The 22,969-nt window shown below is 40.2% G+C and overlaps 2 protein-coding genes across 4 annotated transcripts in view; one reads left to right on the forward strand and one right to left on the reverse strand.

Moving 5' to 3' along the window:
* Positions 1-57: 57 nt before the first annotated feature.
* On the reverse strand, positions 58-6,591 carry LOC122408919 (CCR4-NOT transcription complex subunit 1-like). 2 transcript variants are annotated; one of them, XM_043416037.1, is made up of 5 exons: positions 6,421-6,591; positions 2,531-5,773; positions 2,160-2,286; positions 549-2,074; positions 58-434 (listed from the first exon to the last, which is right to left on the reverse strand). In XM_043416037.1, the coding sequence occupies exons 2-5, from the start codon at positions 5,668-5,670 to the stop codon at positions 353-355; spliced, it is 4,875 nt and encodes a 1,624-aa protein (XP_043271972.1). In that variant the 5' UTR covers positions 5,671-5,773; positions 6,421-6,591; the 3' UTR covers positions 58-352. The 2 variants fall into 2 exon arrangements, with proteins under 2 accessions (XP_043271972.1, XP_043271973.1); XM_043416038.1 differs by lacking the exon at positions 6,421-6,591 and adding an exon at positions 5,968-5,985.
* A 1,309-nt stretch (positions 6,592-7,900) lies between these two features.
* Positions 7,901-22,969, forward strand: part of LOC122409854 (mannosyl-oligosaccharide 1,2-alpha-mannosidase IA-like) — a 336,122-nt gene continuing 321,053 nt past the window's right edge. The window contains exons 1-2 of one of the 2 annotated variants that reach the window (XM_043417727.1): positions 7,901-8,475; positions 11,978-12,217. In XM_043417727.1, the coding sequence (XP_043273662.1) occupies positions 8,074-8,475; positions 11,978-12,217 (642 nt within the window). In that variant the 5' untranslated portion in view covers positions 7,901-8,073. The remainder of the gene's footprint in view (positions 8,476-11,977; positions 12,218-22,969) is intronic. The other variant, XM_043417726.1, reaches the window with a different exon arrangement.

Below are 22,969 nucleotides of genomic sequence, written 5' to 3' on the forward strand. Positions count from 1 at the left end.
AAAATATTCATGCAAAATGGTTAAAAGCCCGAATCGGTTCAAGTATGTACACGTTTATAAATACATTATTTTTAATAGAATTTTTATAACGAATTTATAAAAAAACAAAAGTTGCAAATAGTGTTGTGCTTAAAAATCGTGCGTTACCATGAAATTCAATAAAGTTTACGTTATTCCTTTCGAGTGTCTCGCCACTTTTTACACATCGCGTACACCTAACTTACGTCTGTTTTATACTTCGATTCAAATACGAAATCAACAAATAGGCTATTCGTAGGTCGATATATATCACTCCGGGGCCACTCTCCATTTAACAAAATTGAACTTTGACAGAAAAACCGAACGCAACGTCTCACAACTCGGGTTCCTGCGGCTTCGAAGGCGGCTCTACTTGCTGTTGAATCATGTATAAATGCGTAATAGTCTCGATGAACCTGTTTGAACAGAAAGTTCAACAAGTTAGTCAAAGTTCCAGTAAATTGTCATATTAAGACCAAGATTGCCATTTTTATGATAAAAAAAGGGAATGTAATTTTAAAAATACGTACTTTTCGATTTCAGAAGCACTGCGGACGAACTCAAGACTCCAGAATGCGTATTTTGGATTTTTGACAAGTTCGATGAAGGTAATGAGCAATCCCCAAGGATGGGGTTGATTGACGATGAGACGTTCAAGCAGCACTATCGTTATGTGCTCTTGTATTTCCTCAGTCTTGGCCTCAGCGAAGAGGCAGAGAAGAATACAACAAAAATAGTAGGTATGAGTGCTCGGATAGCGCAGCTGATTGGCGATTGCATTGAAGAAGGAATAGCGGCTCGCAGGGTCGAGATCGACAGCAAGTTTTTGAAATACGTCCATGTGAGAAGAAGAAGCGATAGTTGACACGTCGAAGGCGTGTCCTTGGTTTCTCATGAGAGCAATAGCATGGGAACCGACGTAGAGGACAATCGCATTTATTAAGGGAATATTAATGTGCGTTCCATTTTCTTGACGAACGTGAAGATTGGTCGTGAGATCCGAAAGGAAAGTAACGGGCGTTCGAGTCTCTAGATAAAGATCAAGCTGATTTTTCAAGTTGGGTTTTATCACAGCAGCAAAATTAGTGAGAACACGAGGCACGTAAGTGATCTCTTGCAGCATGTCGACCTTGAGATTCAGTGTAGAGGGATCGGGAAGTCTGACAGCCCGAGGATGAGCGCTTAGTATCAAATTCCTCAATTGTATACAATCCTGTGGTATAACGTCGCAAAAATCGTAATAATAGTCGCACAGGAATTCTGGAAAGTCGTGGAGCAGCACGAGCAACACGCGAAGCGTGCCTTTGTAGAAAAGGTTTACGGGTCTTGAGAGGTTGGCGTTGCGTAAATGAGGCCTCAAAAATTCGAACAAATCAATGAGCAGTCGAGCGTACATTCCCCAGCATTTTTCATGCGGTTCCATCGCGAATATGCAACTGATGAATGCCCGATGGGAGACGAGCTCGAGCCAGGCGTAACAGAAACCTGCGACTTTCGCCGGTCTTAAGATGTGAAACGTGCGACAAAATGCTGTCAGTATTTCAAAACTAAACGCTCTGAGAATCGGCTCTGGAGAACACAATTCCAATAGCAACATTATCAAGATCCTCTGATAAGGTAATTGGTGAAACTCCGTGCCTCGAAACTCGTGATCTTGTGTCAATGCGCCTGCTACTATTCCCAATACGTTGTTAAGCAGATCGATTTTTGTATGGGGATTCAATGTGTCGTCCAAATGCTTAATGAGCAATGCGACTAAGTGCACGAAAGCATCCACGATACGGAAACTATTAGCGCGTAAAGTCGACGGGGTTGCGCTCGTCTCTGCTAACGCCGCGTAACAATGATCCACGCACATTTGCGTACCAATCTTGAAGAACAGAGTTATTGAATCTTTCGTCTTCAATAAACCGTGAATATTCATCCGCTGCACGAAGATTCCAAAGACCTCGGTTGCATAGTGCGAGTGCGCTGGAAAGTAGTAGATCTTCACCCACTCGTGGAGGAGAAAATTTGACTTCTTCATTAGATCCGGTAGATTGTGGACATTTTGAACCTACCATGGAAGAGTAAGAACCCAAATTTATTAAGTTTTTAAACTTGATTAGAAATCAGTGGAGATTATGATTTCGAGCTCTTACTTCAAATTGAAACGATCCAGGATTGCTATGAGTCGTTGGTCCAGAAGGCACTCTGGAAATGAGCGTATCAGGGTCGCGATAAGCCTGAAGTGACCCAATGAGACTACTCAGTTTCGCAATGGAAATTCTGAAAGCAGAAAAAAACGAAAATTTTGCGAATTAAAAGAAACGTTAAACCTTTTCATGCGATTTTCATTATATTCTTTCTGGTCTACTATTTATTAAGGTCACTTGAACAAAAGAGATTGAAAGATCAAATAAATGATGAGAATAATTTTCAAGGAGCGCGATTTTTGTGAAAAAACGGCTCGAATAACTTTTCGTGTAAATATTCTTTTCATGGACAAGAAATGTCGAAAAAACGAACTGACCCTTCCGGTGCGGCTCTCTGGTGAACGATTCTGGTCAGTACATTGATAGTGTAGATGAAATCAGATTCTGTGAGGTGCGTGGTTTCTCGTCTATCGATGAGATGCGACTGTAAGAGTTGTGTGGCGAAAAGAATGACCATGCGATCGCCGAATTCCATAGCTTGAGCGAGCGTAAGATCAAATTGCACGAGATCCAAGAGATCAGCTTCGACGATCAAATCGATGGCTTCGAAGTTGTAATGGAATTTGTGGCAGCATTCGATCAGACAATGGTTTACGTGTCTGTTGGTCCATTGCATACCGTAGACGCTTGGATGTTGAAGACATTTGAGTACTTTTAGATGCACTTCGCGGTAATTTACGATTATGCTTGAGTCGACCACGCTGCCGGAAATGGTGGAATTCTCCAGGAGGCCTTCGACTGCTTTTTTAAGAAGTATCAACGCGGCACCGGTGTCCTGAGACCTTCTCATCAGTATGACCGATTCGAAAAGACTGTAGAGCGCGGCGTATTGAGGAGATGAAACAGCGAATCTTAGTGAACTGAGAAGGGCTTCGATTTCACCGGCAAGTTTTTCCAACATTGTCCCAACCTTGTCGTCGTTTATGGCGCAACCGGGTGAAGTAACGTGTAGGATACTTGGTAAGGGAACAGCCACGGGATAACCGGTGAGAACGGTTACGCTTGTTTCATTCAACGGTTTCGGTATACTAGGCTCGTTGCGCTCGGATAGTGGCAAAAATCCTGGAATGTTCTGAGCGAATTCTTCATAAACTGCCATTTGTCGAGGCGTCACGCCACTCGCATTGAGCCTTATTTTATCGGGCATTCGGTCAGCCTGAAATTTCGCAACAGGATCGTAATAACTTCTGACCTCTTGTCGCGCCGTCTTCCTCAAGTGAATCTCGTTCGAGAGTCGTTTATCTATTTCCTGCATAGCTATTTCGATCGCGGTTTTCTGCAAAAAGGCGCAAGCGAGGTCGACATTTTCGGCTGAAACTACGTTTGCTGCCTGCTCAGCGAGCTCCTCTTGGAGAAAGTTCAGACCTGTCACGGTCCTGAGGAATACTTCCTTGAGATGCGAACTCATCGATGCGAGAATCTGACTCCGACAAGTTGTCATCATCATTGCTGCGGTCAAGCTCCTAACCATGAGACGCGCTGCTGTAGTTATCCTCACTTCATCCGGATCGAGGGCAAAGTCCTTCCGAACTATTTGTTCGCTCGCCGCAAGCGCTACCGCAATCGAACGACTGACCAGCGAAGGCAGCGATTCATGAATGGCTCGCTCCACCGTTGGTCGTATCAACAGTTTGAGATTCGGCTCCAGCTGGAATAAGGTAAGATTAATGTTGATTTTAATGTGTTGCGATACCGCTGCAATCACGTTCATCGATACGTCCGCGTAATCGAATCGCGGCTCCGACTGCGAGGTCGACGAAAATGGTGGTGTTGCATCAGCTGCTGGTATTGCTTGCAACACGTTTGAACCCGGTATTGATTCGATCAGTTCTTCGACTGGTGTTGGTACCCGTTGCCGTTGCTGCTGCGAAGGACGGTGCGCGTCCTCTAAATTCTTCGGGAGGGGCAACAGTTGATACTCGAGTGCGCACAACTTTTGGGGATTCTTCAGGTAAACAACGGGTTTGAGGTTGGCAATATCGATGTTCAATTGTTTGCACAAAGCCTCGATTTCAAATTTGAGATAGAGCTTGAGATCAGGCTCTTGATGAAGCTCAGCAAGAACCCTCATTATTGCCATTGTCCAAGGATTTGGTGGGCGAAAGACTCGACTCTTGGCGCAAGACTCAAGAATTCTGGCGACAAACGGCCCCACGTAAAGTAACTCTTGTTGCTCCTTGTGATATGCTTCCAGAATAAGACTCTTCAGATCGATGTCAATGTACAAAATTGGTTTGTTCCTACGAAGCGTCAACATTCCTAGCCAATGTCCTAGGTTTCTGAGCAACGAGCGATCGGAAAAATTTTTAAGGCTTTTCTTTCTTCGTAGCAATACTTTAATGTTGTGAAGTGTCTCTCGGGTAACTATTTTATTGAAATATGGTTGTCGGAGACAGTCGAGAAAATTAGAGTAAAGCGCGTGGAAATTGCGCTCTGAACTGGCGCGATTCACCACGAGATATCGCGCCATCCACGGCCAAAATTCCTTCGACACGATCTTCCGTATGTCGTCACACTTTTCTCGGAGATTCGATTGAATCAGGTTGTTAAATATGGAAACAATCTTGTCCTGTAGAGCTTCCGGCGGAGCCACGATATTCTTATGTTTACCAGCTGCAACGAGGGGCATGTCAACGTTGGTAGCATTAGCGATTGACCGCCGCGCCGAGGTCGATGTCGATGTCGAGGTCAATTTTGACCGACGCGTGCTCGTCGTTACAGTAGCCGATGCGATCGTATTTGAGGATGTCGCGAGGATCGTTGTGGAACTCTGCAGTAGAACAGCTCGAGGCCAGGTCGATGGGTTTTGAGCCTGCAAACTAAACTGTACACATTTTATGAGATGAGGTGGTAATTCGTTAAAATTTCGAATAGCCTTGATTTGTTTGCAGTAAGATTGCCACTCTTGCAAGCGAGTTTTGAAACAATCGAGGGCCGTTATACCGAAATAATGGACTTTGCTGTTTTTGGGTTTTTTCAGAGCATCCAGGACTATTTGCAGTGCGCATCCAAGTGCCTGAGCGCTGATGACGTTGCGCTCGATTATGCCGCCGAACAATTGTGCTGTGATGTGCAATGCTTTTTTCGGATACCGTGGAAAATATTGGTACTCTCCGAACAGATTTCGCAGCATGCAATTGAAAATCTTGTTTTCGCGCTCGGCTTTCGATTCTCGAAGTTTTATCATCACATCCAAAATTTCGTCGATTGAGAGCGTCGGCTGAGGCGGATTATTGTAAATTCGTTGAAAATAACTGTTCGCTTCGTTCTCTATGTCTTCTAATACAGTTCGCGCCATGTTTGGAACGACGTCCAACGTTCCGGAAACTGGAAGACCTTCGACATCACACGGAGACCTTGACAGACCGAGTTCACCGATGGCCGCACCTCCCGGTTTCCTGGGCGGCTTTGGACTTCCCAGCGGATCCGAGTGGAGTTGCGAGGACGACGGCAACATTGGAAATGAATCCGAAGACGATTTTTTGGGAATAAAAAAACAGGCGATTCTCGCGCCGGTATAACTGGAAACTGGTTGGCGTTACGTCCAGAGAAATCTCCGTCTGAAAATTACGTAAAAAAATGTAAATCTGTATATCGATGGAAGGCAATTCTGTGGGGGAAAAACTATAATTTTCTCGCGGCCTAACCATAATATTTTTCGAAATAATTGATTTTATATTATTTCATCGTCACCCCGTTATTTATTTATCGCACCGGAAAAAATAGTTGAAGAAATTATTTTTTTTTTACGAACACGAATACGCGATTATGGATTCTCCCGTAATAATGATGAAATTTCTAAGGAAAACACACAGGCAATGCCACCTATTATTGAATTCGGTTACTAATTTTCGACTACGTCGCGATTTCGCCTTTTCTCAATCTACTACAGTTTCTTGTACTTTATTCCCTGTATCGATGATTCAACATGGATCATCCACCGTCATCACTTTTATTGACTCGATTGAAAGAACCGAGTGCGAGTTCGACAGCTAAAAAGGAAATTCTCATTCATGATGACTTGATTTCTCATGGATATTCGTCGAAGATTCTCACAATTTTGTTATAAATCGCCATAAATTAACATCATTCGCCGCAAACCGGAGGCTGCCTATTTTTTTTTTGTCTAGTAGCAATACCCCGTTGCGAATACAACATATAACCAAAGTTTTATTCACGTGCCCTAACGTACAAATTTTCAACTTACGTTTTTTTCGCCGGTTTCATTTATAACGTAATCACACGGTATTATATTGTGTATGCATATTTTTTGAATATTCTATTGAATTCACGATGTACTGGAACGTTAATAAAAATACAATCAACAGCACGGACTGCGTCACTGTGGTCGTCAACACAACGTCGTGGTATCGCTGACCCTTATTGTTCCTTACTGGACCGCCTTCTCTTGTCGTTCCCTCTTTACCCGGTGGCGCTGCTAGCCAGCTGACCGGCATCGCCTACCCCGGTATGTTGGGTACGTTTACCATTTACTGTCATCATACCACATGCATGCAGTTTTCCCGCGGCAATCGCCATGTAATGTTGAATCGTGAATGTCAGCGGTTGGAGGTTGCCTTTTGCACACGGCGATCAGCTGGGCAGGATTTAGATCGTTTGCGGACGCAGGATGGGGCTGGCGTACGGTGAGACAGTGAAACGTGATAACAATGTTGCTCCTGAACACGAACTTTGTTCCTGATGTAAAATTGTGGTGAATTTTTGGTTGTTTTGTGATCTACAGATATATTGAATTCAATAATCGGATATATTGTACTAAATCGTGTAAAAATCACTGTCTATAGAAGTGATGGCATGGAACTAACGAGCCATTCTAGGGTCTCAAAATCGTCCGAGTTGCAAGTTTCATAAAATTGGCGTTAAACAACTTTCGATACACGGGATAACTCGGTCTCTCTCTAATCGCTTTTTTTTTGCTTTTTGCTAGAATTTTCATATTTGTCTCGCGACACTAAACACTTGGCTCGATGCGTTACCGCGTATCTTATTTTCTTCGATGCACTAAAAGTAAATTGATAGGATAACCATGTCGATCGAGGAATAGTGCTCGAAGCGATAGGAATCATTGTTATCATTAAAATGATCGAAAACTTTGAATTTTTTTCCATTCTTATAAACTCATCATCATTTCATTATTCAGAGATAAACGTAGATAAATGCAATAAATATAGAAAAAAAAAATAGAAAAGCAAATGCAGGTTATTCGAAAAATGTATTCTAGCGCAAAATTTTTAGAACGCTGAACGACGTTAATTTTGATGAGCCTCAAAAATCTGAACTGTCGAAATAAAATCACAGGTATTTATGGAGGGTCCCCACAATTATAAATCCAATGGGAAAGATTCGATCGTATCTAATGAAATTTTTCGAAGTGTTTGTGCAGATATTTCTTGTTCGCATATTTGTGAAAAGTGCGTTGTTTGATTTAACGGGGAACCATAAAAATTATGGTAGATTTTTGTGTAACTCGTATACAACCGCAGATAAGTAAGATTTCTGATAAAATGAAGAATCTCTACTTTCAACAAATCCCAACATTTCGGCGTCGGTTGGAAAAACCCCATAGTTCATGTTCGCACACGCGTGGTTAGATGGCGGCACGAGGGTGAGCAGTGATTCGGGAACGTGGTAAAAAAGGAACCCAGGTGGCGTTGCGAGCCATCATAATGGCGTGTGACGGCTGAGAAAACGCCAACAACAACGGGGGTCTGTGTGTCACTCACGGCTCGTAATAATCGTCGCGATTTTTTTTTTTCGTACGTCTCGTGTTGAACAGTAACTTTAAAAAAGGTGATAAATAACAAAAGACGAGAGGCGAAAGTGAAATTAGGAAGTGAAAATGACGAATACAAGCTTATTGCCGACGTATCAACGTTTTGTGAACGGTGTACCGGTACCGTTGTTCTCGCGACGTGCATTTCGACCTCGCGAGAAGTATCTCATACTTCTTGTGTTTTTGACGTTTGGTGTTGTGTGCTTCGGTACGTTCTTCTTTTTGCCCGATTTTCGAAGTGGCAATGCCGGTGGCGCTGCGATCAACAGTGTTTATAGGGTCTACCAGCGTATTCAAAAGGCCGGGCCAGAATTATTGATACCGGCCCCGCCACATACGATACTGGGTCCTATGGACCCTCATAAAAGGGGGCCAGGAAATCAGAATCAATTGGGTCATGGTCCTGGTTCTCAGGACGATTATGACAATGTGAACGTGCGCCTTTTGGCTGAGAAGAAAAAACTCCAGGTCAGAATTTCAGTTCGGATAGAAGAAAATAAGGATAACAAAAAGCTACCCGAACAAATTCATTCTTCGTCTCGTTCTCTCGGATCTTATTTCTCTTATTTTTTTCGTCTGCTTTCGTTTCCTTTCATCATTAATACGTGTCTTGTGATTGATTCTTCATCGAATGTTTGATCAAGTCCATAAGATCGTTAATATTTATCTGCCGAGTGCATTTACATTTACTTCATCGCGGGCAAAGCAAAACCACAACAATACGAATGCTACACTGCGCCCGATCGAGACGTCGAATCAGCTGTTTCTGCGCTGTCCGCTCACACGCAACTGTGATCATTCCCTACAATATACATATATACGTGCACGTGTATGCGTATGCGTCCTCGAGTTGCGTTCTCGACGTTTACTCAAGTGTTGACGAGTCGTGTTTCAAGATCATTGCAATTTTTGATTTTCCATTCTCTTTGATAAACCATCTCAGTATTTGCTCGCTCAATATTTGTAAAGTAAAATTTCACATCAACACTCGAATCGCGTTCTGTTCGACTTCACGGTTGCAGATTTTCGAGGTCACTTTATCTACCTCCCTGGCCTTTCTCTTTTACAACGACTAGTAATTCCGTTTAATCGGATCATTCATTGAAAAATGAAGTAATTATTGAATGATGCATCGGATAAATGAAATTAGAGAATTTTCAACATTTCGTTTCGCAAAATCGCTTTTTTCACTGCGAAAAAAAAACGTCGAACGTGTATTCGACGATTTTTCAAACACGAACTTAGTTGAATTCAAAGCGATCCACATTTTTTGAAGTATGAAATTTCTCACTAAATTTTATTTTCCCACAGTCTCAGTCTCGCTGATTTTTTCGCCATTAATGGCTATCGAAACACGTGTTTTAAGCGAGTAAGCTTAAAGATTAGACAAAAATTCCACTGGACGAGATCAGTTTGAAAATAATTATAGAAAGTTCGACTCAAGTTTACGACGATAATTGTCTTTGGCGGAAGAGCCTGTGCAGGCGCGCTATACTTTTGTTTTCTTTTGTTGGGTTCGACGATAGTCGATGTCCTTGATAACGACGCTGACTTGTTTATGCAAACATAACTATATCTACGTATTCTCGTTACTCCTGTATGTAGATCAGACCGTGAATGCCGTTAAGTTTTCAACTGCTCTTTCCTCATCGATGCTCGTGCCAGCTCAATAGTATAGAACATCGCGAATAATTGTGGTAGGGTAGGCAGGCATCGTGAATCGACCGCACGAATCGTGTTGGCTCGTTAATTCGTACAAACGAATGTGTGCAACTATGAAGAGATTCTTTGTCTGGCGGAGCAATTAACGATGATACGCTCGTGTACAAATATAATTATTTCATTCAACTTGCTTTCTCTTTGTACAACTCAATCTCTTTGTCTCTGGGACCTTCAATTACCTCTACACGAATATTTACATTTGTGCATTGTTTGGACTTCCGGTAGACATTTTTTTTTCATATTTCGACGGATTTTATGGCTCGGACGTTGTAATTCGTGGGTTTTAAGGTAACTCCTGTACTGCATGCTAGTCAAATGAGTGCTAAATTTTCAAAACGCTTTTAGACCAAGTTCAACGTACCGATTAAACTTATCGTTAGCAGATATGTATTCAAGCATATTTTATTAACGTGAAAAAATATTTAAAATGATAGTTTTGCAAAACTATCAACTGATAGATGCAAATTTCCGTGATGACACATTTTCACAGCTATTTTTCAAATAATCATCTGTATTTTTAACCGATATTATTGCACCAAGTCTCGTTTTGTTCCTCAACTGATCCTCTACGAATTCACCACGTAGATTTTCCTTTAAACTCATTCCTTCAGAAATTATGAATGAACAAGTTTTTTCACTCAATGAACAATTAGCTGGAACAGTGAAACGATCAAGTTTAAAAAAATAACTACACGGTGGATTCATAGAGGACCGGTTGACGAACAAAACGATACTTGCTGCAATAAAATCGATGAAAAAACGCAGACAATTCTTTGAAAAATACCAGTGAAAATGTGTCAGCGTGGAAATTTGCATTTATCAGTTGATGCTTTTGCAAAACTAGCATTTTTAATATTTTTACATCTTAATAAGATATGCTCGAAAACAAATCCACTAACGATACATTTAATCGGTACGTTGAACTCGGTCTATAAGCGTTTTGAAAATTTAGCACTCATTTGACTAGCATGCAGTACAGGAGTTACCTTAAGGCGTCTCCGGTAACATTGCAATTTCAATGAACACGTTACAGGCTTTCAAACGCGCATATTCTCTATACCGATGGTCGGTAACTAAAAACTTCAGATCGTCAATTTTAATTCGAGATTGAGGGCCGAATGTTACGAGCCAAAAGCAACATCGCGTTCGATAAAGCGATCGTTACGGAGGAATAAGTACCGCCTTGTCGTAATATCAATTATGTTGTTGCATCGTTCGGTAGCAACGTTCAGAGGACAAAATTTATATTTTACACACATAGGCATCGGGAATTGACCATTTTTTTTGTTACCTAAAAAATCGAACTGTGAAAATGTCAAGTATTTTTAACTACTGAACAAATATAAGTTGGAAAATTCTCTTTTGACTGACTTCTTTCGTTGATTGATCGTTCTTCTTTATTTGTTCAATGATTTTTTTCCATCATTAGTTTGAATATATTTTTAAATACTAAATTGAAAACGAACAACGACGTTTTAGTGGAGACACGGAAAATTTTCAGCCTCATTTCGAATAATAATTTATAATGGAAACGCGACGATAATTCCGAATTACAATTAGTACAAGTTTATAAATATTTTTGTGGTATTGAAAATATTTTTCATTGCAGTCTTTGAAAACATTGTTTGCACTTGAATAATTTGATTTTTTGTGAGGATAACGAAATGTGATCGAATCGACTCCGCCCTTTTGGAACGAGCTTCCCTATTCAATATTCCCTTGAGTTTTGCTATAACGAGCGGTAATTAAGCGCAATTTACACGCCTGTATGAGCTCTTTCTTTTCTTATTTTTAATTTCCGGAAGAAGAAAGGGCTGCTTATAGGAACGGCTCTACAGGAAAATAAGTAAGATTCAATGTGCTCCACAGCACTACCATTCGCTTTTGCGTGTGCCTTTTTTTCATCTGCAAGACACGATTAGCTTTAACGATAAGAGGAAATGAAAGAGCGTGATTTTTGAACGCGATTTACTATTTTCCGGGGGCAGAATATGTTTCGGTCTCCGTTGACAAGGACCTGCTGCCGTCCGATTGATCTTGTATAATGGCTTTTAATTTCTCATTCCCGTGAACATTTTTTTTTCTCCGCTTCTTTTATCCGCGATAGCGATGCGAATGAGCTTTTATTTCTCACTTTTTAAACCGTCGAATTTTTTAAATTTCCGCCCGAAACGGAGTATCCGGAGAAAGAGGAAAAAAACGAGAGAAATACGAGAGAAAATGAGACGAAAGTGCACCTTCGTTATAGGCCAAGATCAACGAAGAGTATCAGCAACAAAAGACTCTGGAAAAACCGGAAGTCGCCAATAGTGAATCGCGAGTGATTGCTTTGAGCAGTGCTTCTTCGTTGAACGCCGATAAACTACGAGGTCACGATCAAGAGGTCATTGAAACCGTGCCACCGGCGCCCGCGGAAGCCTTCCCGATGATCGTCGGTGGCGAGGACAAGGATCCCGTAGCCAGAGAACGCCGCAACAAAGTTAAAGAGGTACGCTGACGTCACGTTTTATCAATCATCATTCCGAAAGAATTGACATAAAAAAATGAATTTCATCAATATTTGTAAGATTGTGTTTTGGTAAGCAATCGAAGTTTGCCTGTTTTGCGTGCAGTAGAAATTTTCGACGTTTATTTGAATAACGCAACAGTATAAGAACTGCAATGAGATCGATTCGGTGTTGAAGGTTCTTTGTCCGCGTTTAAAACGCCCACGGTAACTGTTTGACTTTCATCTACGGTCTTTGCCGTACGCGGGCGCCCTCGTTTCCACCGCCTTCCTTCTTTTCTTATTATTGCACGCAAGTTGGCGTTCTCATTAACTTGGAAACTGGATCACCGCGCAAACAAGCTCGACCGAATCAGAACTTGAAAATCGTTAAATAATCATTCCTTTCGCACGGGGTTAAATTGAAATTTGAAACTTCGAGTGAAAACACATTGAAGTTATTTCAAGAGGCAGGTGGTTCAGCCGTTGAACAATTCTGGCGACCACTCGAAGAGAAACAAAAATTAAGCGATAAATTAGGCTTCGCTCATTGGGAAAGAGACATTTTTTATTCAACAAAATTATCCTCTTTGGATCAACGAATTTTGGGCGAGCAAAATTCAATTCGTTCATTTCAGACTTTTCTTGTGACGACGGATCTCATTTTGGTTGCCGCGGATTCGTTGCTTCGATACATTTTTGTTCGATTCAAAATTTCCTTTTCTTAGTTCCTCAAGAAAATGTGTGACCGTCTATTTGAAGCGAAAACATCGTGGCTCCAAATAATAATCGGAGTTTTGAGGCGTCCTTTTATTTCACTGATTTATTTAGCCCATTTCATTGCAACGCTGACGCGTTGCAAGTGCAGCAACCCATGAATGCCTCACTGCTTCTTCACCTCGTCATTCAGATAAGAAGCTTAAGTTAAGAAGCTTTGAAGCTAACAGTATTCTTCTAGAATAAGTTTACAAAAAAGCGTGTGTTGAGACAGCCGAATTTCGCATGTCTTCAGAATTAATATTCTTCCGTTCCGTTTTCATACCTTCGTCAATCTCATTTTTCGAATTCCAGATTTTTTTATTTCGAACTATACTATTGAACAAATTTTCGTAAGATTTTTTCGGAAACGTAAACGATCCTTACGTTGAGCTGCATCGAATCATTACCAAATTTTTAGAAAGCATCCGCTTGATGATTTTCTTCGATGAAATACAATAATGCAAACTTTTCTCCGATTCGCAATCGTTCTACTTGTCGTCGATTGAAAATCGAAATATTTATCGAAAGAAAATTCCGGATATTTCGTCGAGAAAGATTTCATTAATGAGGATGAAAATTGAAGGAAATCAACACTGGAAAAAAATGTGTGAAAAAAAATTGTCGCGAGCGCGTAAAATTAATGATTGTAATAATTGAACGTTTCATTGAAGAAATTTCTGTCATTTATTATTATTATTAACGCGAGGTCGAATACATTCGATTTCATCAATATCCGATTATCGAATCACTTTAAACGGCGCTGACCGGAGCGTGTGAGCTCCGGCGCTTGCCGGTTGGCTTATTTAAAACCGGAAAAATCCAAATATCCGAATTAATTGTTTTTTTTTTTCGTCTGGACTCACTCTTTGACTGCTCAGGTCTGAGTTTCTCCGATTATAATCTACCATGCTATCGTAATCCACCGTGATCGTACAGATCTGACAATTTGAAGCACTCCCCAGTGTCCCCGATAAGAGCAGGTCACGTTTTAAAACGAATATATTGATAAAAAAATCACAAGCTGCGAGCTGATTCGGCACGTTTTTCCAGTCGGTTAGACTTGATACTCATTTTTATTCTGTCCTCTGCAATATTTCTACATCGTGAGCAATAATATTTCATTGAATTCGTATCACTGGTGAGAAAAAATTTACACTTTGGAAAACTCTCATCGAGCAAAACGAATAATAACGAGATCGAATTGTGTTCGCTTCCCCCACTGCGATTGCACTTCTGCGAACGAGACTGTAAGAAACGTGTCGTCTCCCAAGAACTTTCAATTCAAATATCCATTGCCAGAGAAAGACAGAATTTTCATAGACTTTTCGTCAATCCCTACGAGTCCTGAAAACAACGTTTTTGGCTCGAATTAAAGCGATGCGAAGAATCTTCAAAGGCTAACCCTCGACGTGGGCAATCACCGAGCGATCGGCGAACGTATAAATTCCACTAATCGCTACCTGCGGTCAAAGCGCTCCGTGTATTAACGTGTCCAGTAAATTGTGATACGTGTAGAGACTGGGGAGGCGAAGAAAACGTGAGAGTATCCGGTGATGAAAGGGAGGATCTCAGCTTTGCTGCTGGAAATTCGTGATCGTCGGGTCTAGGTACACGATTCCTGGAAAATAATGGACCGTGATGCGGATTCAAATTGACCCACCGCCAGTAGCCAGTAGTAGTAGTTCAATCTCCCGAGACAATAAGCCCTAGCTGCTCTATATGCAAATTGGCACGATGAAAAACCAGAGTTCCGCTTTCAGTATCCTCGCTCGAAGTCAGTTACGAGCGTGAATGCGTGTGTAATGTACATGCACACAGCCATAAATACACGTGGACAGACGCGCTCTACCGTTTCTGTCGACTCTTCGTTACATCTACGACCTAAATTATACATCGGAAGTAAATAAGCAATGAGGCGTAATGGGCAGTCATGAATTTGTTCGCGGAATTATCTGGGTTACGCTCTTTTCCTTATTTTAATTCCTTAATACCAAAATGGGGAGTAGTTCTCTTCAAAATTGCAGGAAATTTTGATTAAATATTGCACATTTGGTGTTCTGAAAGCAGCTTTAATCCCTGGGTGGTTTTCGGGAGTTCGTACTAACGACTACGCTTTGTAAGCTCGATAGTAAGCTCCATTTGGCAACATTTTTACAATCGGATTTGATTCATTGTAGTTTGCTATTAAATATGTTTTTTTTTCTTTGCCAATTGTGAAAAAAACGATTCGGTTATGAGGCTCACGGTACTCGGAAGAATCTTGATCGCCGTGCATCGAAAAAGGGGGCTCGAGTCCACTGAAACACTTTCTTTGCCAGGCTACATACGTACGACGGATTATTGTAATACTACACGAGGTAGACAGGGCAATTGATAAATCTACGAAACGATTACTAATGAAGCAAGTCGACACACCGGCTGTTTGGATTATGATTGATGCTTCGCATTCATGCCTTCTATATTCGTGCAAATATAACGTGGATTGTATACCCACGCGAACGCTTATGGATATCTAACTATAAATACACTTGCACATGTTACAAAACTCCACCGTCGTATTCATTGGGTTATGTACTGTTCAGTAGAACACTTGAACAAATACAGAGGACTTTTCAATATCAATTAATCATACGTAAAAGTTTCGAATTTTTTCAAGCAATTTCCTCGCCTCAACTATTCGACGCCTTATCAAAATAAATTTTATTTATTGAACTGATTATTTCGGCCAATTGATTCAATTGAATTGAATATTTGATTAACTTATTTATTTTAATTTATTCGTCAAATTCAGCATTTGCTGGTCTATTTAGGTGAAATAAAAATTCTACTCAATTATTTCAATAAAAATCTTTGACTCTACTGACAAACGTTGACTTTTGGAAGGCTCTATATGTAATGGAACTATGCTTCGTGAACATACACTCAGGAAATATGGACACAGGAACTCTATGTGGGTAAATGTGTGTGGTATTTCTACCGGTAGAGCCGCAATTATTAGCGTAGGGTACGGGAGAGTAGCACAGGTTTATCCATCGTGCGCCGGGTGATAGATCGAGCTACGTGTCTTTTTATACCGTATTCACTCGTTCCACAACGATATTATCAACCGGCGCTTCTCTCGTCGACGCGCCTGTTCTCGCCAGTCCCAAGACTTTTTCTTTCGGCCTTACGATCATTCACTGACAAGTTTTTGCAAACAGATTTTTCGATAAGCTGTGTACACGATTATTCATACGATTCATTTCCTTCTTTCATCTTTTCACGTATAATCACTTTTCATTTTTCAATTATTCATGCATTTCGTTTAAGACGAGATGCATTTACTCAGGAAATAACGATAATCGATACTCATTATTCGCGAATAATTCATTCAATTAAAACGCTATTGGGGCTAAATAAAAAGAGGCCAGAATTTCATTCACACGGAGAAAATGGATTCGTTTCTTATAGCGAGGAATATATTTTTTTTTCAAGAATTCTAAAAGTATTCAGCCACCCATTACAAACAGCATAGTATTTTTTGAATTTTGCAATTTCTCGTCCCTTCAATTCTAAACAGCTTTATGTGGATAGCAAAAAGTGATGCACGTGAGAACTATATTTCGTTTTGTTTTCGAGTTTTTTTCATCATGTCAGACTAGCACTTACCGATAAGTGGAAATGTATTGTAAATCACACATTTTGACTGTCAGCATAGTAAATTCTATGATAAATGCACGAATATACACCGAATACGTATGGCAATTTGCATACATATAGTTTTTTCAGGGTTGCTCGAGCATATTTTACAACATAAACATTTGAAGAGACTAAAAACATTATTTACCATGCTTATAGAGAAAAACACTTGAGTCTTTTAAATAAATGGTATTGGTCTTTTTACAATGGTGGATAGAACAATTTTTGTTATTGCTCTTCGAATAAATGCTGCAATCCAGTTATACTGTCCCCGAGATACCATATTCGTAGTACTTTCTTCTAGAATTTTTGGCCTCGTTTTCTCCGTTTACGCTCATAAGCTGCTGCTTCTTCATAGTTGTGTGAACATTGAGTAAAAAAATGATCTTGACTTGCATTCCGAAGATGAAATCTTCAAAATCCTCGTAAATGATTCTTTTTAGAACTAGTGTCAGTTTATGATGTCACTTTATGTCCAGTGTCAGTGAAATTTTTTATTCCTCTTTCGGTTCTCAAATCCTGTCTATCGTTATCCTGCTCCCGTGTCCACTAATTTCAAAATCACTAATCAGACATCCGACGATTGGATTAAAACGGTGCAGAAGTTTGCCGTCCACTTTGTAAACTTCTTACATTGGAAATTTCCTGACTTATCAGATCATTTCAGTCTTGAATCATTAATCTTACACACCTCGAGGATGTTATGTGGGCAGGACAGTTGGGCGATGTGATCTTGCTACGACAAAATTATAAACTTTTGAAAAAACCCTCGGATCGGATGGTCTCTCATAATTATTTTACGTCAAAACATTCATCCGGGAGCAGAATATTTTTTTTTCAACAGCGAACGATCTCATGGGCCCGGTGACACACCGTTGAATTTATAATTTTTCACATCACCGAGAATCAATTTCTCTCAAGTTAACTTGGGCTTCGAGCACTTTTGATTATTATTTTTATTATTATCATTCCGGGCAATCTTTTTTCTCCCGGAGCCAACACATTCGACGTGTTTTCTGTCGAAATAAAAAAACGGGATTTCTCGTGCGAACGAAAGTACCGAAAATAACTTGTGGGTCATCAGCGAGCTTCTCGTTACGGATTGGATGAACTTATTCATGCAGTCATATTCGTTGAAAGCATTTGCAAGTATTCCGGATTAAAGTATGCAAATGTTTGGAAGCTGCGGTGCGTAACGAGGATACTCGAATGGGACCCGAATGGGTGGAATGTTATTTTATACACCTCGAATACCAGCGGCGCAACCGCCCTCATCCCAAACGGTTTGCTGGATGTAAAAGTGGAATTTTTATTATTCCTCAATTATTCATAGAATTCTGGCACACAGTAAATGATGTTGAATCGCCCGAGCAATTAGTCCCTTTTGGAATTTCGGATTGTACTCTCTTCGTGCATTAGTAAATACATCATGGAATTCCCAATTCCACACTTTTCCATTCCCCAACGCATATACAGGTGACGCATGCTGACCCAACGTTTCAATGCGCTAATTCGTTTCCGTCGATGCATCTATAAACAACGACTAATTAACTTGCTTTTTCACTCTGAGTATATTCCATTATTTTTTGTTTTATTCCCATTTACGAGACGAATGTTTATTTATTCAGCTATTCAATGACTCAGTAATTAGGAATTTTTATTTCAGTCTATTCCTATACCGAATATATTCTCTTTGCTTTTCATTATTCCCTTTACCACTTATTTTAATTCATCAAAAAATGGAATTCCATTCATGCGGATTCAGAATCCGTGCTCATCTCCGCGAGTAGATATTTCCACATTTCAGGTACTACTTTGATTTGAAAACGACTATAGTGAAGTAACGAAAGTAATGAAATTCGATGAGATTGATGATTGCATCGGTAACTGCGCGAATGAAATTGGAACACTGAGCAATAAGCGTGATTCTTCACAGGTTTTACTAATTTTATAAAACACCGTAAACTTGGTACATATTACAATGCAGCTTCATTCGCGTACTTAACAGATTATCATTAAATTTATCGGAATGTACAGTCATTATATCCGGATCCAGATAGGTGATTCGCATATTAATGCAATCGTAGTATGAACTGCATCGTAAAAGTAACAAACGCGCAATTATAATAATGCCTCGGGATCCATAAATCGTTGACATTACAAACAATTAATTCCTCAATTAATCGGAAGCTTTTAATGCTTACAATTGCGTGGCTTGTTCGCGCAGATAAGGTTTTTACGCGTTTGCTGACAGGGAACAAACACCGCATCGTTGTGCCGATGAGGAACAAGATTTAAACATATTCACAGCGACTACTATGGGATGAGAGAATTCGTTGGATTGCTAATATTAAAAAGTGAAACATATTTTCATCACACTCCGTCCGTTCGATGCTTTTAATTAGCGCCAAGCGTTGTGGGCTCTTCGGTAAAAAAATTTCTCGAGTTCGTTTGGAAATATTGTCGCATATTCGGTTTGTTGATAGATGGGATTGGGACTGCGAAGTGAATTGACAATCGGTTTAATAGAAATATATTTTTTTTTTTTTTATTTGCCTTCGAAAGTTTAACTGCACGCGTATACAACTCTTTCAGTCAATAACGAGTATTCATCCCGTGCACATACTTTCGTTCTCTTGTATAAATACCAAAATGCATGCCACCGATGAAGAAAAGCTCCACTCATCAATTATTAATACGAAATAACGGGAGATCGGTTACTGCGTCTGGCGCAATCAGCAAGGCATGAAGCCGTACGTCGGAATCGATAATCCTTTATTGAAAATATCGGTGATCATGCCTCGATGACGATGCTCTAATACGCGTATTATTTATATCCATAAAAAGTCACTGCCATGCCAAACGAAGCGACAACATTCGACGATTTTTTCATATTTTTTGTTGCGCTTGAAAAAAAAGGTATGCAGCTTAATCCTAAAATTCCGATGTTGTTTCGATATTTTTAATATGATTTTCTTCACCCTTTTTGCGGTTCGCACTGTGAAAAATTGTGAACGATCAAACTTTTTATTCAAATAATTTTTTATCGTAATATTATTTTTCACAAGTTCGTAGATTTTACGACATGCTCTGTCCCCAGGAAGGGACAGAGTTTTTAAAATCACGAAACCATTTCGGTTTGTTTTGATTTTTGTTTAAATTTTTATCACGCAAACTGGTTGAATGGCTTGACAGCACAGTAGGGAAATGGTATATTGGTCCCTTTCTGTACGGATAATGCGAAAGGCAGAGACATTGCCTGATTGCAGACGCTTGTTGTATCATCGAGGTGCAATTGTTTCGTCGTAATTCCGGAGCGTATAGTTGATACGATTCGTACATTGTTCGTGATATATCTGGCTCGTTTTCGCGATATTCCAGGGCTTTGTACACAAATATATATTTTAGTAACTCACACTTTGGCAAGGATCTCGCAGTTGTCCAAAATAGGCAAATCGTACGAGTGAAATGTTCGGATGCGCGGCTATATGGGATCGCAGGCAGGCAGGCAACTATCGTGAAACTCGTGTTATTATACGGATTCATGGAAGTGCGTATACGCACCTGTAACTTGCATACATTTGCTCTCGGTATCACAGCTTGAATTATTCCTAGATTCCATCGGATTAGAACGATTTAGTTAGCAAACCCTATCAAACGCTATGGAGAATGGTTACCATAAGAGTTATTCCAACGCCTATCCTGACAAACAAGCATCGTAACACTTTGTATACCCAGCGGACCAGCTTCCGAATAAACTAAAGTTATGGTTGTCGGTCATAACCGTTTATTCAAAGCCCTCACGAGCTCCTCGTACGCTTGTAATTGCTCTAGAGCTGGAGCCATCGCTGATAAAAAAGAAATTGCGTCGATGAAAATTTATTGAGTTGGTTTAATAGTTCAAATTTGATGGGCTCTTTATGCCATGGTTTGATTCCCATATCGAACAGTCCCTTGCATCATGAATGATTCAATCGCCACATCAAAATTTAGTCCTTAACTTTCTCCGAATGATTTTACAAATTTTCTATATTACTTTGTAGTCGAGCTCATGCAACCGCGCTGATTTTTATCGTTCGTATTCCAATCGAATGCTATGCAAAATGGTTTTTGTAAATATCTGTTTTTTTTCGAGGTTTCTCGATTTACACAGATTTTTGTGTCATTTGAATTATTGCGAGTTTTTGAAACTCAGTATGCTCGCGCCTATTATTTCGTGATCATGAGCAACTCTTATTCCGTGTCGTTTATCGCTGTTGCAAATTTCTCTTCCAATGCATTCAAATTCGCTCGAATTCTTTTCATCGGTTACATTTATTGGTTCATCAACTTTCTATTCACCATAGAGAAAACGGCGACCGGACCGTACCATAAAAAATGAATACAATATTCCGTTCCCTGCTCCGGATACTGCAAGAGATGAAAGAAAAAACAATGATCAAACACGTTTTTACGCTGTCGCACTCTATAAAAGCCCTGTTGCACTATTCAGGTTCGAAACGACATTTAAAAACCCATTCCCCTTGAGGGCGGAGATGTTGAGATCGTTATTTTCCATTATGTTATTTATCGTAACGGGAAATTCAGATCCAAAAAGCCTGTAAAACAATGAACAATCGAAGGGAAACACCGTGAACAGGCAATGAGCGAGTTCGCAGTAGAATTTCGTTTCCGCAACTCCGATATATTCGGTTTATTAATGCTCAACGCATTTGCATCGTGCTATTGACATTCTTGCATTCTCCATTATGCCAAAATATCGTCGAATTGAAAAAAAGGGTACGAAAAAAAATGAATAAAATGGAACGTATTAAAAGCACTTCGTGCACGCAAATTCAATCGAGAGCCTGAAAACTCGGTCGATCGTTACGTCGTTAGTAATCAGTGAGGTACGGAGAAAGGATACGAGAAAAAAGAATGCACGCGGAACACCAACAAACAGAAAGTCTAGTATATATTCACGTAGCCCTTTTATACACCCCATCAGCACCGATTCTGTAGTGTAAACAATTTTGTCAGTACGAGCTCACGGGAGCAATAGCGCCATCAGGAGTTCGGCAGCAGTCTGGACGCTCACGAGCATTCAGGCACAAAGGACCAGAGTGCTCGCGGCACACACAGACGCGATCGTGAAACGAGGGGATAACGACGTTTCTCGATAATTATTTTGCTTGGAGTGCACTGCAGTTGTATAAATCGAAAAAGAGAGAAGCGGAGACAGGGCCAAACGAGATAGAGAATATTGCAGACGACGAAACGGCGATAAAGGCTGAACGAAAGCATTGACTTTCCAGCTGATGCGTACGAAGTGTGCAGACTCCATCACATCCACGCGTGTGCATACCAATTATTTAATATTAAACTTTATAGCATTTGTATTCCTCATTTTCGTCACACTCCGATTACCCTGACTTTTCCATCTTTAAAGATTCGATTTCATTTATTGCCGCACTACTTAAAAGCTTCGTTTGGAAGTTGACAGGCAAAGTACTGAAGCTTGTAGCGATATTGACGGTTTTACAGGTGAGTTCCAATGGTATGGAATATCGTTGGGATTGGAGGCAAGCAAAAATATACGAATTTATTCGTATAATTCGATTCGAAATTCAATTGATCGGAATCAACGCGACTGTTCGGAACTGATGCATATTCAATACTCTTACAATCAGGGACTCCATTCTTAAGAAAAATATGAATAGGAGTCGTCTAGAATGGGTTAAAAAAAAACGACAGACGTGTTGTTTGAAGGAGACGATATGACAGAGTTTCAAACGAAGCAGGCTCCAGACATCGAGAGATCATCTGTACGGTCGTTTGACACGAGACAACTGTCCGACAAGCGTATATTGAATACTAATTTTCCGTGGGAGTGAAAATAAAAATGATTGACGGCGTTAAAATTGATCCGTGAATGGCCAGCGAAAAAATCAGCGATTTATGGTCCAATGAAGAAAACAAGTTTTCTTTCTCGTTGGGTGAATATAAACGATACCATTAGAACGTCAAAATTGTACGTTATCGTAACTTCTAGATCTTTCAGCAAGCATAAAAAACATTTTATTCTTACCACACATCGGAGAGCAAAGGTTCTGAACGCGAATAAATGATCAATGATATTGATATTGGACAAGTTCTTCTACAGATACATGTACTTTGCATACACACGTATGTACAAAAGGAAGCGAGAGAGCTTGGGCGGAGCTGATAGGTGAACATTTTTAGATGTAGATCGTTCAGTGAGAAATTTATCTCTTCGCATGTATAATCTTTCCTCCTCCTCCTCTTCGTCCTCTCCTTCCTTCGTTTTTGCCTTCTTAT

The sequence above is a fragment of the Venturia canescens genome, chromosome 4 (assembly GCF_019457755.1).
Source record: "Venturia canescens isolate UGA chromosome 4, ASM1945775v1, whole genome shotgun sequence".
Taxonomy (NCBI): Eukaryota; Metazoa; Arthropoda; class Insecta; order Hymenoptera; family Ichneumonidae; genus Venturia; species Venturia canescens.